We start from the raw sequence: 13163 nt of genomic DNA, 5'->3' as shown, positions 1-13163 counted from the left end.
AACTTAATGGGTGCCAAAATCTCAGATTCATGTAGGAAGTGGAAATGCCCCAGGATTGCCCAAGGCCTCTTCCTTAGGGACTCCCAGGGTGAGTAAGAGCTCCCTTACTCAGCTGTGATGCCACCACCCTCTTCAGGGGCCCCTCCTAGCCAGGTGTCAGCAGAGAAGGAGGAGGAGGAGAGGGGAAGGAGACCAGGCCACCACCCCAGTCCAAGGCTGCTGGCTCCCAGGCCTGGTGTTGGTGGGAGGGACAGGGCGGGGCGGGAAAAGCCTGCTGCCTGCCGGGAGCCAAAACGAAAGCACTCAGGCTGGGACTGGGACGGGATTCAGGACTCCCAGGAGAGGGAGTGCTCAAGCCAGCACCGGGACCCCAGGCTGAGGAGGGATTCTAGCCCCTCCTACCCGCAAGCTTGGGGCTGAGTGGGAGCTGAGGTACGGTGTCTGCCCCCCCCTCTGGGGGGGGACGGACAGGGCCTTGGGCCTTGGTGCCTCCTGGCACCTGGAAGATGCCTGTGCCTTGGTTCCTGTTGTCCTTGGCACTGGGCCGAAGCCCCATGGTCCTCTCTTTAGAGAAGCTTATGGGGCCTCAGGACACTGCCCGCTGCTCTCCGGTAAGTCTGGGGCACTGGGAGGGTTGAGGAAAGCACAAGTTTCAGTCTGCGGCCCATTGAGGCCCTAGCCTGGTTCCTGTCACTGTCACCACCACCAGAACTGCCCTGGCTGGTCTGTCTGGTGCTGATGGGATAAGAGAAGAATGAGGAGGGGGCAAGAGCTGGGTTTGTCTTCTGGGAGGGGCTTGAATGAGGAGGCCCAGAAGGGTGGGCAGGGATATCAGGCAGGGAGAAATGTCTAGATTTCACGGTGTGAACTCTGACTGTCTTTATCTCCTTCCCAGGGCCTTTCCTGCCACCTCTGGGGTGAGTAGCCCTACTGTTAGAAAGAAAAGAACTGTCCAGGTTGGTGGAAGGGAGGGGTGATGTTCCAGTTGCATGCCCTCACCACCCACCCACAGCCTGGGAAGAGCCCCAAACTCCTTGGCCTTCTGGGGGTGTCAGGTACAACTAACCTCTGCATTATGAACAGCTTTAGTTCCCACCACCTTTCATGAACAGATGGTGACGTACTCTGCCTGCCTGGGAGCATCGTGTCTGCCCCAGGCCCTGTGCTGGTGCCCACACGCCTGCAGACAGAGCTGGTGTTGAGGTGCTACCAGGAGACTGACTGTGACCTCTGTGTGCGTGTGGCCATCCACTTGGCTGTGCATGGTGAGCATTATATTTCCCAACTGTAATGTGCACATGTCAGCACGTCTGGATGGGCACAAGGGCTGAGGAGTTGGTCAGGCAGTCCTGTGCATCCTCAGTATTCTCCTGGAGAACACTGGTCATAGGACCCCCAGGTCAGCCTGGTCTCCCTGTCTACCCCCCAGGCCCCAGGCCTGGCCCCTCCTTCCCAGCACTGGGCTTTCAGGAAGGAAACCAAGCCCAAGGCCAGCCCAGAGCTGGGGCCTGACCTGGGCCTTGTTCTCGGCTCCTTCTAGGCCACTGGGAAGAGCCTAAAGATGAGGACAAGTTTGGAAGAGCAGCTGATCCAGAACTGGAGGAGCCTAGGAATGGTGAGGACAACCCAGCTGGCCCAACTGCCCCTAGCCAGGGCCTTGCCCAAGGCCTCTGGGCTGACCGGTGCCCCACCCTGTTGCTCACAGCCTTTCTCCAGGCCCAAGTGGTGCTCTCCTTCCAGGCCTACCCCACTGCACGGTGCGTCCTGCTGGAGGTGCAAGTACCTGCTGCCCTCGTGCAGCCTGGTCAGTCTGTGGTATGCGAATTAATAATAATAGCAATGACTATCTTCTAAATATGACATCTGTGAAGTCCTCTTGTATGTGTTATCTCTGTGTGTGTTATCTCTGTGTACTGACTGGCGGGGCTTCAGGCAAGCTCTTTCAGCCCTTTATGCTTCTTTTTTCCTATCTGTAAAATGGAAATAATAATAGTCCTACCTCATATGGCTGTTGTGAAAAGTAGATGAGCTGGTATGTGTAAAACGCCTGGTGTAATGCCCAGCTCTGAAGGGTTTCAGGAAATTTAATTTTCACTTTCTTTTGTAATCTTCAAAAGTACGCCTGAACTAGGCTTTATTATTACCCTCATTTTCCAGAGACAGAAACTGAGGTTGGACTGGGGAGGTCTGTGGGCTGGATCCACTTCTCTGGACTTTTTGCAATACTATGTCTGCCCTGTGTATATACCGTGGTGCAGGGTGTTGGGGCTTCTCCCTACTTCAGGAGGCCACATGTGTTTGGAAGGTGTAACTTCACTTGGGCCAAATCACGCAAACCCTTGACTTTCCCTCATGCCCCCAGCTCCTAGCCAATATCCTCTTGCCTTGAAAATTGTAGAACGGCAGAAAATCTGCTGGCCCACCTCAAAGGGCAGTTGTGAGGACCACTAGGGCATTGGCTGTGGGAAGTGGCATCCCACATCTGTATTGGGGTATCTGATCACCTTAGCTTTGGCCACATGGTTCAGGACAGCAGAGGTGGGGGCAGGGACTCAGATATCGAGGGCCCTTATCCCTCCCCTACTGAGGATGTGTGCTTTAGAACTAGAGGCCTTTAAAGGAAACATTAATGGGAGAATTTGGGGCTGTACAGTATAGAGTCATTGGCTTGGGGGGAGGGGAGTGGAGCTGCCCATGGAGGAGCTCAGAGCCCTTGGCCTGTATTCTGAGCCTATACCCCCAGCCATCCACCACTCCTCTCCTCACAGGGCTCTGTAGTATTTGACTGCTTTGAGGCTGCTCTGGGGGCTGAGGTGCGAATCTGGTCCTACACTCAGCCCAGGTACCAGAAAGAACTCAACTTCACACAGCAGTTGCCTGGTAAGTGCCCCAGAGCTTCAGGGACCCTGAGTCCTGGCCCCTCTAGTCTCTTTCCCCTCTGACCTTTGCCATTCTGCTTTCACCCCCTACCTAGTCCCATCCACTCTCAGGCAGAGGTCTGAGCTCCCATCCTCCCCAGAATCTATCCCTCTTGTCTCCTCTCCTCAGGTGATATTACTTCCCAGTGCCTGAGGAAGGTGCTTTGGGCATTGGATAGATGGGTTGGTATTTAGGGGATAAGGAGCCCTTTCCAGTGCTCCCCATGGGTTGGATTGCCCCCTTTCTATCTTTGGCTCCTGGTCCCACTGGAGGATTTTCTGTGATCTCTCCCCAGACTGCAAGGGGCTCGAAGTCCGGGACAGCATCCAGAGCTGCTGGGGTAGGGGCTATGGCCAGTGGGGCTGGAAGGAGGGAGGGGCAGGGTCTAGAGTGTGAAGGACCCTGGAGGTGGCTTCAGGTCTGGGCTTCCCACAATCCAGATGCTCATAGAGCTCATTCATTCATCACACATAACTGCAGTAGCTCCTATTCTGTGCCAGGCATTGGGAACATGAAGGTAAATCTCTCACTCTTTATAACAGATTTATTTATTAGTATGAGGAACATCTAGAGGCCCAAAGCATTGTTAAGATTATGGTACACCCAACTACCACCATATATCAAAATAAAAATAATATTAAACCATAAAATAAAGGTTAGGAAAGTCAAGGGTCTGATGATTTTTTCCTAGGCACTATTTGAATTTTATCTTCACTTTGTTCACTTTTCATATTGTATTTTATTTTTTACTGTGGTATAAGATACATATAGAAAAGTGTGTTGGGACGCCTGGGTAACTCAGCAGTTTAGTGTCTGCCTTTGGCTCGGGTGTGATCCCGGGTCTGGGGATCGAGTCCCACATCGGGCTCCCTGTGAGGAGCCTGCTTCTCCCTCTGTCTATGTCTCTGCCTCTCTCTCTGTATCTCTCATGAATAAATAAATAAAATCTTAAAAAAAAAAGTGTTAAGTGCACTCATTCATTCAGTAGACACTGGTTCATTTATTCAACAGACATTTATTTTAAAAGATTTTATTTATTCATTTGAGAGAGAGAGAGCGAGAGAGCACAACCCAGGGGGAGGGATGGAGGGGGAGGGAGAAGCAGACCTACTGAGCAGGGAGTCCGAAGCAGGGCTCAATCCCAGGACCCCAAGATCATGAGCTGAGCCTAAGGCAGATGCTTAACTGACTAAGCCACCCAGGTGTCCCTGTTCAACAGATACTTATTGAGCAGCGACTCTGCCCAAGGAATAGTCCTAGGCAGTAAAGATAAACCAATAAACAAAACTGACAAAAATCCCGGACTTACAGAGCTAACATTCTAAATGGAAGTCAAGGTCAGGGTACAGGTGGTGGAGGACACAATAAACACATGGGAGATGTGAACTATGCAGTAAGACGTAATTGGTGCTATGGAGAAAATTTGGGGAAAGGGAAGGAAGATAAAGGAGTTGGGAGTTGCAGCAGTCAAGGATGGCCTCACTCTAGTGAGTAAACAGCTGAAGGAGGTATGGGAGGAGCCAAGTGGGTATCTGAGGGAAAAACATTCCATATGCAGAGGGAACAGCCAGTGCAAAGGCCTGAAGCAGGAATGTATCCGGTATGTTTAAGTATTAGTAAAGAGGGCAGTGTGTTTGCAGCAGATTAATTAAGGACAAGAGTGCTAGGAAATGAGGTTAGAACAGGTAGGATCTTGCAAGCCATTGTAAGGACCCTGGCTTTTACTCTGGGAGTAATTTGGGGAGCTCATCAGAAGTTTCTGAGCAGAGAAGCATGATTTATCTTACAGTGTTTATAGGATCCTTCTGGCTGCAGAGGGAGAAGAGTTGTTTCAAGATACTGGGCTGGCTGCTAGGGACAAAGTCTGGTCTGAGATCTCTGCCCTCCAAGGGCCTTCCAGTCTCAGGGATTTGAAGGAAACTCCAAAGGGTCAGTTGGAGGGATATGACCAGGGCTGAGTATAGAAAAAGGGTGAAAGAAGTTTCTCTTTGCATCCCCCCACAGCCCTGCCCTGGCTCAATGTGTCTGCTGATGGTGATGATGTATACCTGGTGCTGGATGTCTCTGAGGAGCAGCGCTTTGGCCTCTCCTTGTACTGGAACCAAATCCAGGGCCCTACAAAACCCTGGTGGCACAGAAACCTGGTGAGGGCTCTGCCTCCCTAAGTCCATTCCCACCGTAGGCTGATGCCCAGGCTAAGGATGTGAGGGCATCATCAAAGGGGATCCTTGAAGAGGATACAGCAACCCACACCCAAAGCAAGAAACACTGGTGGGGGAACAGCTGCCTGCCTGGTTTCCTCAAGTCTGGCTTCCAGCCTTCCTCCTCCTCATCTTCTCCAACTTCTCGCCTTCTGTTTGTCCCACAGACTGGGCCACAGACCATTACCTTGAACCACACAGACCTGTTTCCTTGCCTTTGTATTCAGGTAAGAAAAGAGTGCAGCTAGGTGCCAGGGGAAGGGGGTTGTGGCATTGATGAGGGAGGTGGCCTTTACCTTCCTTGTCTCACCATCCTCCACACTCCTCTTTGAGATGGGAACTCTTTCTCCCTAAGGTGACTAGCCCTTTCTTGACCTTTGCTGCTGTGTCTTCTGCCTATTGCAAGCTCTGAATGTTCTTCATGAGCCTCTATGCACCAGGACTCCTACTCATGCTTCATGGCCCCATTCTTTTTAAAGATTTATTTATTTATTCATAGAGACACACACAGAGAGAGAGAGAGAGAGAGAGAGAGAGAGGCAGAGACACAGGCAGAGGGAAAAGCGGGCTCCATGCAGGGAGCCCGACATGGGATTCAATCCTGGGTCTCCGGGATCACACCCCAGGCTGCAGGGGATCACACCCCAGGCTGCAGGCGGCGCTAAATCCCTGTGCCAGCGGGGCTGCCCTCATGGCCCCATTCAAATGTCACCTCTTCCTTGAGGCCTTCCCCTTCTCCTCCAATTGCTTCTTTGTGCTCCTCTGGAAAACACAGCATGTGCTGTGAACTCAGACTGGTTTGAATCCTGACTGTTGCCATTTGCTAACTGTGTGGCTTTGTGCAAGTCACTTCACCTCTCTGAGTCTGTAAATGGGAATAACAATACCAGCCTTATGGAGATTTTATAAAAGGAAGTATCTAGGCTTCTATATGTTGGCTCTTTCTCCTCTTCCTCCTCCTTATTTTTATTTATTTAATTTTTTAAAAGATTTTATTTATTCATGGGAGACACACAGAGAGAAGCAGAGACACAGGCAGAGGGAGAAGCAGGCTCCCCACAGGGAGCCTGATGCGGATCTCTATCCTTGGACCCGGGATCACGCCCTGAGCAGAAGGCAGATGCTCAACCTCTGGGCCACCCAGGCATCCCTCTTCTTTTTTTTTTTTTTTTTTTTAGATTTTATTTTTAAGTAATCTTTACACCCAGCATGGGGCTTGAACTTAACAACCTTGAGATCAAGTGTTGCATGTTCTACCAACTGAATTAGCCAGGTGTCTCTCTTTCCTCTTCTGATTGCACATTTATATGGTGATCAGGTCCTATCTATTTTATCTCTAACATGAACACCTGTCATTTCCACTACCTGAAATGCCTTCACTTCTTTTCTATACAACCAAATCCTTCCAGCTCAAATGTTACCTCAGAGCTTCCCAAAGCTTTTCTTCAACTGTGTGGCCTCTCCTTTCTTCCAGTCTTCTTGCACTTCTGTCTTTTCTTGTTCATTTATCACTTCCTTTCTCATTTGGGCATCTTCTTGCACACAATAGGTGCTCAATAAATGAGTGATCAATTTGTTAATTTATATACATTTTTTATCCTTACTACAAATGTGACTTTGTAATTTTCTTGATGACAAGGAAATAATACCTAATTCAAATTTAGTAACTCCCTCAGAGCCTTGCACAATTCCTACCTGGAATGTAGTAGGTGCTAATTAAATCTGTTAAAGGGGGCTGCCCGGGTGGCTTAGTGGTTTAGCGCTGCCTTCGGCCCAGGGCCTGATCCTGGAGACCCAGGATCGAGTCCCATCAGGCTCCCTGCATGGAGCCTGCTTCTGTCTCTGCCTCCCTCTCTCTCATGAATAAATACAATCTTAAAAAGAAATCTGTTAAAGGAAGGAAGGAATGAATGAATGAATGAAACTCTACAAACACACTATGATAGGACACACAACAGATGTTCATGAAATGTTTGCTGTGATATAAACATCCTTACTGCCAAGCACAATGCCTGCCACATAGTAGGTGTTCTTAATTAAAAGTTTGCTGAATAAATTAATGTATTATCTATACTGCTTACCACAGGGCTAAGTACAGAATAGAGCTGCTTTAAAAGTTTATTGAAAGTGGGCAGCCTGGGTGCTCAGCGGTTTAGCGCTGCCTTCAGCCCAGGGCATGATCCTGGAGACCTGGGATCAAGTCCTGAGTCAGGCTCCGTGCATGGGGCCTGTTTCTGCCTCTCTCTCTGTGTCTCTCATGAATAAATAAATAAGATCTTTTAAAAAATAAAAGTTTATTGAAACAAATGAGGTACCTGGCTGGCTCAGTCAAAAGATCTTGTGACTCTTGATCTCAGGGTTATGAGATTGAGCACCACACTGTGGGTAGAGTTTACTTTAAAAATACATATATAGGGATCCCTGGGTGGTGCAGCGGTTTAGCGCCTGCCTTTGGCCCAGGGCGTGATCCTGGAGACCTGAGATCGAATCCCACGTCGGGCTCCCAGTGCATGGAGCCTGCTTCTCTCTCTCTGCCTCTCTCTCTCTCTCTCTGTGTGTGTGTGACTATCATAAATAAATAAAAATTAAAAAAAAATACATATATATTGGGATCCCTGGATGGCGCAGCGGTTTAGTGCCTGCCTTTGGCCCAGGGCGCGATCCTGGAGACCTGGAATCGAATCCCACGTCAGGCTCCCGGTGCATGGAGCCTGCTTCTCCCTCTGCCTATGTCTCTGCCTCTCTCTCTCTCTCTCTCTCTGTGTGACTATCATAAAAAAAATTAAAAAAAATCCTTCCAAGTGATATTATAAAAAAAATACATATATATTCTACTGGAAAAATAAATGAATAAATGAATGTCTTAGCACAGTACCCAGCATATAGTAGGTTCACACAAAATGACTATGGATTTAGTTATCAACACCCCTAGTGCTAAGACACAGAGTAGGTACTCATTAAAAGTCTGTTGAATTAAGGTGTTGGTAGATAATGGCATAGGATTTGCTGGAAAAATAAAAGTGTGCAACTCTAGGGCTTTACAAAGGGGAAAAGACTGGGCAAGTGTTGATGAAATATTAGTTGAATGAATGCATCCCCAGTGCCTAGCAGAGGGCCTGGCACATACTCCTGGAGGGTCAGCTGGGTAGAATGGATTAATAGAGCTCTATTTCTTTTCCAGGTGTGGCCTTTAGAGCCCGACTCTGTCAGGACAAGCGTCTGTCCCTTTAGGGAGGGTGAGCAGACCAGGGCTGGGGCCTGGGTGGAATGGTGCAGGTGGCCACATGCTGCATGACCAGTGACCCCACCCTCTCCTTGCAGACCCTCGGGCACACCGGAACCTCTGGCGTGCAGCCCGGCTGCAGCTACTGCCCCCACGGGGCTGGCGGTTAGATGCACCCTGCTCACTGCTTGCTGAGGCCACTCTATGTTGGCAGGCACCAGGTGGGGGCCCCTGCCAGTCGCTGGTCCCGCCTCTGTATCAAGCAAATGTCACTGTAAATGTAAGTGAAGTTGTGGGAGGCTCCTGGGATCAAGAAAGGAAGGGGAGCCCAGGGGTCACATTTCCTGACCTCACCCATTACCCCTTTTCCACAGAAGACACTTGAGTTGCCGTTGCTGAATGCCCACCCCAACCTCTGTGTCCAGGTAAGAAGGGGCTGGACCCCACGTGGACCCCGATAATTCACTGTCTTCTGGACCCACTCTATCCTTGGGTCACTGGAAGCAAAGTTGTTATAGGCTACCTGTGAGATTCGTACTGTTTATTTTAGCACTGCCGTGGGACTCTGAGCAAGTCATTTCACTGCTCTGAACATCAGTCTCCTCATCTGTTTAATGAGGATGATAGTTAACTACTTCACAGTAGTGAATAAAACCAATACATGTACCCACTCTAGAGAGCTTATGTTCTGATGGAGAAAGACAGACGGTAGACTCAGTGAATAATACAGTATAGAAGTGGAGTCGTCAGATGAGGCCTTTTGGTGAAGGTGGTTAGATGAGAAGGGAATGTATAAAGTGCTTTTCAGACATGAAAGGAGATAATTTAGGGTCATAAGGCTCTTCAGATCAGATGCCCTCATGAGGTTGAGGCTGAGAAAAATAAAGTATCTCCTTATCACCCAGCCTTGAACCCTGATCTCCCTAACATTAGGTCCAGAATGCAAGACCCCCCCCCGCCCCCCCCTCCCACATCCTGACAGGCCTCCCCTTACTGTCCTTTTTTTCTCTTGAGGCCATACCTCTTGCTTTTCTGTGTGCCTTTAACCTTCACTTCTTCTAAGCAGGTGAGCAGCTGGGAGAAGCTGCAGCTACAGGAGTGCTTGTGGGCTGGTGAGTGAAGCCTGGGGAAAGTTGGGACAGGGCCATTGCAATAGAGGTGAGCCCTGGAAGTGCCAGCTCATGGGGGTGGAGGTCAGGCATGGGAAGGGGTAGGAGCAAGTGGCAGCCTCCAGCATGGCTGGGTCTCACTCAGAGTGGGCTCTCACCCCTTCCAGACTCCCTCAGGGCCCTCAAGGATGATCTGCTGCTGGTAGAGACACGAGGCCTCCAGGACAACAGATCACTCTGTGCCTTAGAACCCAGTGGCTGCACCCCACTACTCAGCAAGGCCTCCACGGTGAGGACGAGTGGACCCTCCTCCATGTACCTTTCTGGTTCCATCTCAAATCTGGCTTCAAATTTTCAGTTTCTCCTCTGTGCCAGGCCCTATGATGGTCTCTGGGTATTTGGGGGTGGACTCTGACCCAGGCCCTGTTCTCAGGGACCTCTTACAAGTCTCTAGCCCTGCACCACCCCCCACTCTGCCACTATTCTGCTCAGCTGCAGCTTGGTGGTCTCCTAAGTGTGGTGCCCCTAGGTGACAGCCTCCTTTTGGCTTGGCAGAGGGCAGCTCGCCTTGGAGAGCAATTACTACAAGACCTGCAGTCAGGCCAGTGTCTGCAGGTGAGTAGGTGGCAGGAGGGCCCTGTGCCAATGCCCAAGGGCAGTAGGCCTAAAGGTCTGTATTTAACTTCTTCCATCTCTTCCTGTGCCTAGAAAAGGGCACCAGGGAAACTCTCACTCTTCCTAGGCAGGGGCCTCCTCACTGCCCCTCTAGTACCCACTCATCATCTATTTCTGCTTATTTTGTGTCCAGCCCTGGGGAAGCCAAGAGTTGAAGAAGCATATAGTTCCTGTTCCCAAGTTGCTCACTGCTGGCTAGAAAACAGTAAACAGAACCAAATTCATATATGCTAAGCACTGGGTTCCCGGGAGAGCTTCAAGGAAGGGTGATTTCATGTGGGCCAGATTTGGCATGGAGTAGGCACAGCATGATCAAAGAGTGGCTTTCATGGACCTGTGTGTGTATGAAGTGTGCAAAGTTGAGACTGGGAATTTGGAGATCAGGCTGGCCAGAACTTGGTGGGACTTCTGGGGCTGTGGCCTTGGTTTTGTTTGTGTCTTACAGCTGTGGGAAGATGAGCTGAGAGCACTATGGGCCTGCCCCATGGACAAGTGTGAGTATTACAAGAACTGCCCTTCCTCTCTGTACCCAGACTGGCATCTAGACATTCCTAGGGGGGGCACATGCAGTGGCCTTGTCGTTCCCTGGCTCAGATCAATCACAGGGACATTCCATCCTTCATTCAAAAAATAAGATAGCTTACAGGGATTCAAGCATCACCAAAAAGACACAATCCCTGCTCCAATTGCAGCCATAGAAGGCTAGGAAGACATTAGCTAAACAATCACTTACGCTTAGTAAATGTGAGCTATTGAAGCATTCATTATAAAGTGTCTATATCCATAAATGCACATAATGGGGGCCTGACTTAGATTGGGGTGAGGCCAGGAAAAGGTTTCGGGTGTTCTGAAGGCTGAGCTAGGTGAAGGGGAGGAAGAGGCTTTTTTGAGAACTTCAAGGTGGCCAGTGTAGCTGGAGTGTCTTGGAAGGCAGGCCTCAGACTTGGAAGGCAAACCTCTATCCCAAAGATGCCAGGGCTATCTAGGACCTTGGGAGTTGATGTAAGGAATTGGGTTTTTTGTTTTGTTTTCTTTTAAAGAGAGAAAGAGGGGGAAGGAGCAGAGAGAGAGAATCTTAAGCACACTCCACACCCACGATCTCACAACCCTGAGATCATGACCTAAGCCAAAATCAAGAGTTGACCCTTAACCAACTGAGCCATCCAGGTGCCCCTTAGGAAAATGGATTTTATATTAAGAGCAGTGGGAGCTTCCTGAAAGGCTATAATCGAATTTGTATTTTAAAAAGATCTCTGGGCCTGCCATGTAGTGAAGAACTTGAAGGCAAAAAAGAGGTTAGGGACACCAGTTAGAAGGCTGTAGGAGTCATCAAAACAGTGAGGTCAAGGGCCCAACAATCCTAGCCTTAGGAGACAATATTACCTGACATTTGAGCCCTTACTATGCCCAGCATAAGCGCTTTGTATTTTTTTTTAAGATTTTATTTATTTATTCATGAGAGACACACACACACAGAGAGGCAGAGACACAGGCAGAGGGAGAAGCAGGCTCCCCACAAGGAGCCTGATGTGGGACTCAATCCCTGGACCCCGGATCACACCCTGAGCGTAAGGCAGATGCTCAACCACTGAACCACCCAGGCGCTCCACTTTGTATTAATATAGGTGGTCCTCACAGCAACCCTATGAAGAAGGTACTATTGTGAATCCAGTTTTAGAGGTGAAAACTGAGACAGAAGATGAAGTGACTTATCCAAGGGTCACCCAAGTAGATGGACCTATGTCCATATATTGACTCTGACACTCTACACCGTGGATTTGGGGCAAATCTCTCCATTTCTCTGATCCAGTTCAGTCACCACACGGCAGCCTCAGAGATCTTTTAAATGAGTTCTCCTTAGTGAAGTGGGGTGAAAGGTAAGGTATCTAACCAGCCTGTCCTCTCCCCCGGGTCTCCTAGACGTTCACCAGCGCTGGGCCCTGGTGTGGCTGGCCTGCCTACTCTTGGCCTCTGTGCTTTTCCTTCTCTTCCTTTTCAGGAAGGACCACGTGAAAGGTGAGCACCCGCTAGTCCCCTCACTCCCCAGGGACAGGGCTGGGCGTGCCCCTGAGAATTCCCTTGAGAAGGTGGCGGCCGAGCTCATGGGCCGCCCGCGCCCCTCTCCCCTAACAGGGTGGCTGAGGCTCTTGAAGGAGGACCTCCGCGCGGGGGGTGAGTGCGAGCAAGCGCCGGGCGGGGGGCCGCCCCCAGCGGGCCGGGCCTCAGGCCTTCTCACGTCTCCTCTTCCCCTCTGTTCTCTCTGGCAGCTGCCGCCACGGCCCGCGCGGCTCTGCTCCTCTACTCGGCCGAGGACTCGGGCTTTGAGCGCCTGGTGGGCGCCCTGGCGTCAGCGCTGTGCCAGCTGCCGCTGCAGGTGACCGTGGACCTTTGGAGCCGTCGTGAGCTGAGCGCGCAGGGGCCCCTGGCCTGGTTCCACGCGCAGCGGCGCCAGACCCTGCAGGAGGGCGGTGTGGTGGTCCTGCTCTTCTCGCCCGGGGCCGTGGCGCTGTGCCACGAGTGGCTGCAGGACGCGGCGTCGGCGTCGGCGTCGGCGTCCGCCCCGCACGGCCCGCACGACGCCTTCGCCGCCTCGCTCAGCTGCGTGCTGCCCGACTTCCTGCAGGGCCGGGCGCCCGGCCGCTACGTGGGGGCCTACTTCGACGGATTGCTCCACTCGGGTGCCGTGCCCGCCCTGTTCCGCAGCGTACCGGTCTTCTCCCTGCCCTCCCAGCTGCCCGACTTCCTGGGGACCCTGCAGGGGCCTGGCGCCCCCGGTCCCGGGCGGCTCGGGGAGAGGGCCAAGCAAGTGTCCCGGGCCCTGCAGCCCACCCTGGACCAGCTGCTCCAGGCGCTCGGAGATCCCGGGGGCCCCGGGGGGGGCACGCGGGATGGCACGTGAGGCAGGGGAAACGACTCGAATAAAGGCAGACGCTATTTTTCTATCCGCGCCTCCCGCCCGTGTCTGCGACCGCGTAGCCGGCCGAGCACCACGCCCGCGGCCCTTTAACGCCGGGACAGGTGCAGCCCGGCACCGCC

At 51.5% G+C, this 13163-nt stretch overlaps 1 protein-coding gene across 5 annotated transcripts; it reads left to right on the top strand.

Annotated features, from left to right (window-relative positions):
* The first annotated feature begins 46 nt into the window (after positions 1-46).
* Positions 47-13069, top strand: IL17RC (interleukin 17 receptor C). Of its 5 annotated transcripts, XM_072785196.1 has the most exons (19): positions 47-611; positions 896-917; positions 1113-1265; positions 1541-1615; positions 1706-1815; positions 2769-2880; positions 3215-3259; positions 4924-5063; positions 5288-5347; positions 8302-8356; positions 8442-8623; positions 8718-8768; positions 9410-9455; positions 9620-9741; positions 10008-10067; positions 10573-10621; positions 12048-12143; positions 12261-12299; positions 12395-13069. In XM_072785196.1, exons 1-19 carry the CDS (start codon positions 507-509, stop codon positions 13024-13026), a joined length of 2154 nt encoding a protein of 717 aa, XP_072641297.1. In that variant the 5' UTR covers positions 47-506; the 3' UTR covers positions 13027-13069. The 5 variants fall into 5 exon arrangements, with proteins under 5 accessions (XP_072641297.1, XP_072641299.1, XP_072641300.1 ...); XM_072785198.1 differs by lacking the exon at positions 3215-3259; XM_072785199.1 differs by lacking the exon at positions 10008-10067.
* Positions 13070-13163: the final 94 nt, after the last annotated feature.

Source organism: Canis lupus, chromosome 19 (assembly GCF_048164855.1).
Source record: "Canis lupus baileyi chromosome 19, mCanLup2.hap1, whole genome shotgun sequence".
In the NCBI taxonomy this organism is placed as follows: Eukaryota; Metazoa; Chordata; class Mammalia; order Carnivora; family Canidae; genus Canis; species Canis lupus.
This window is presented reverse-complemented; position numbering and strand designations above follow the sequence as displayed.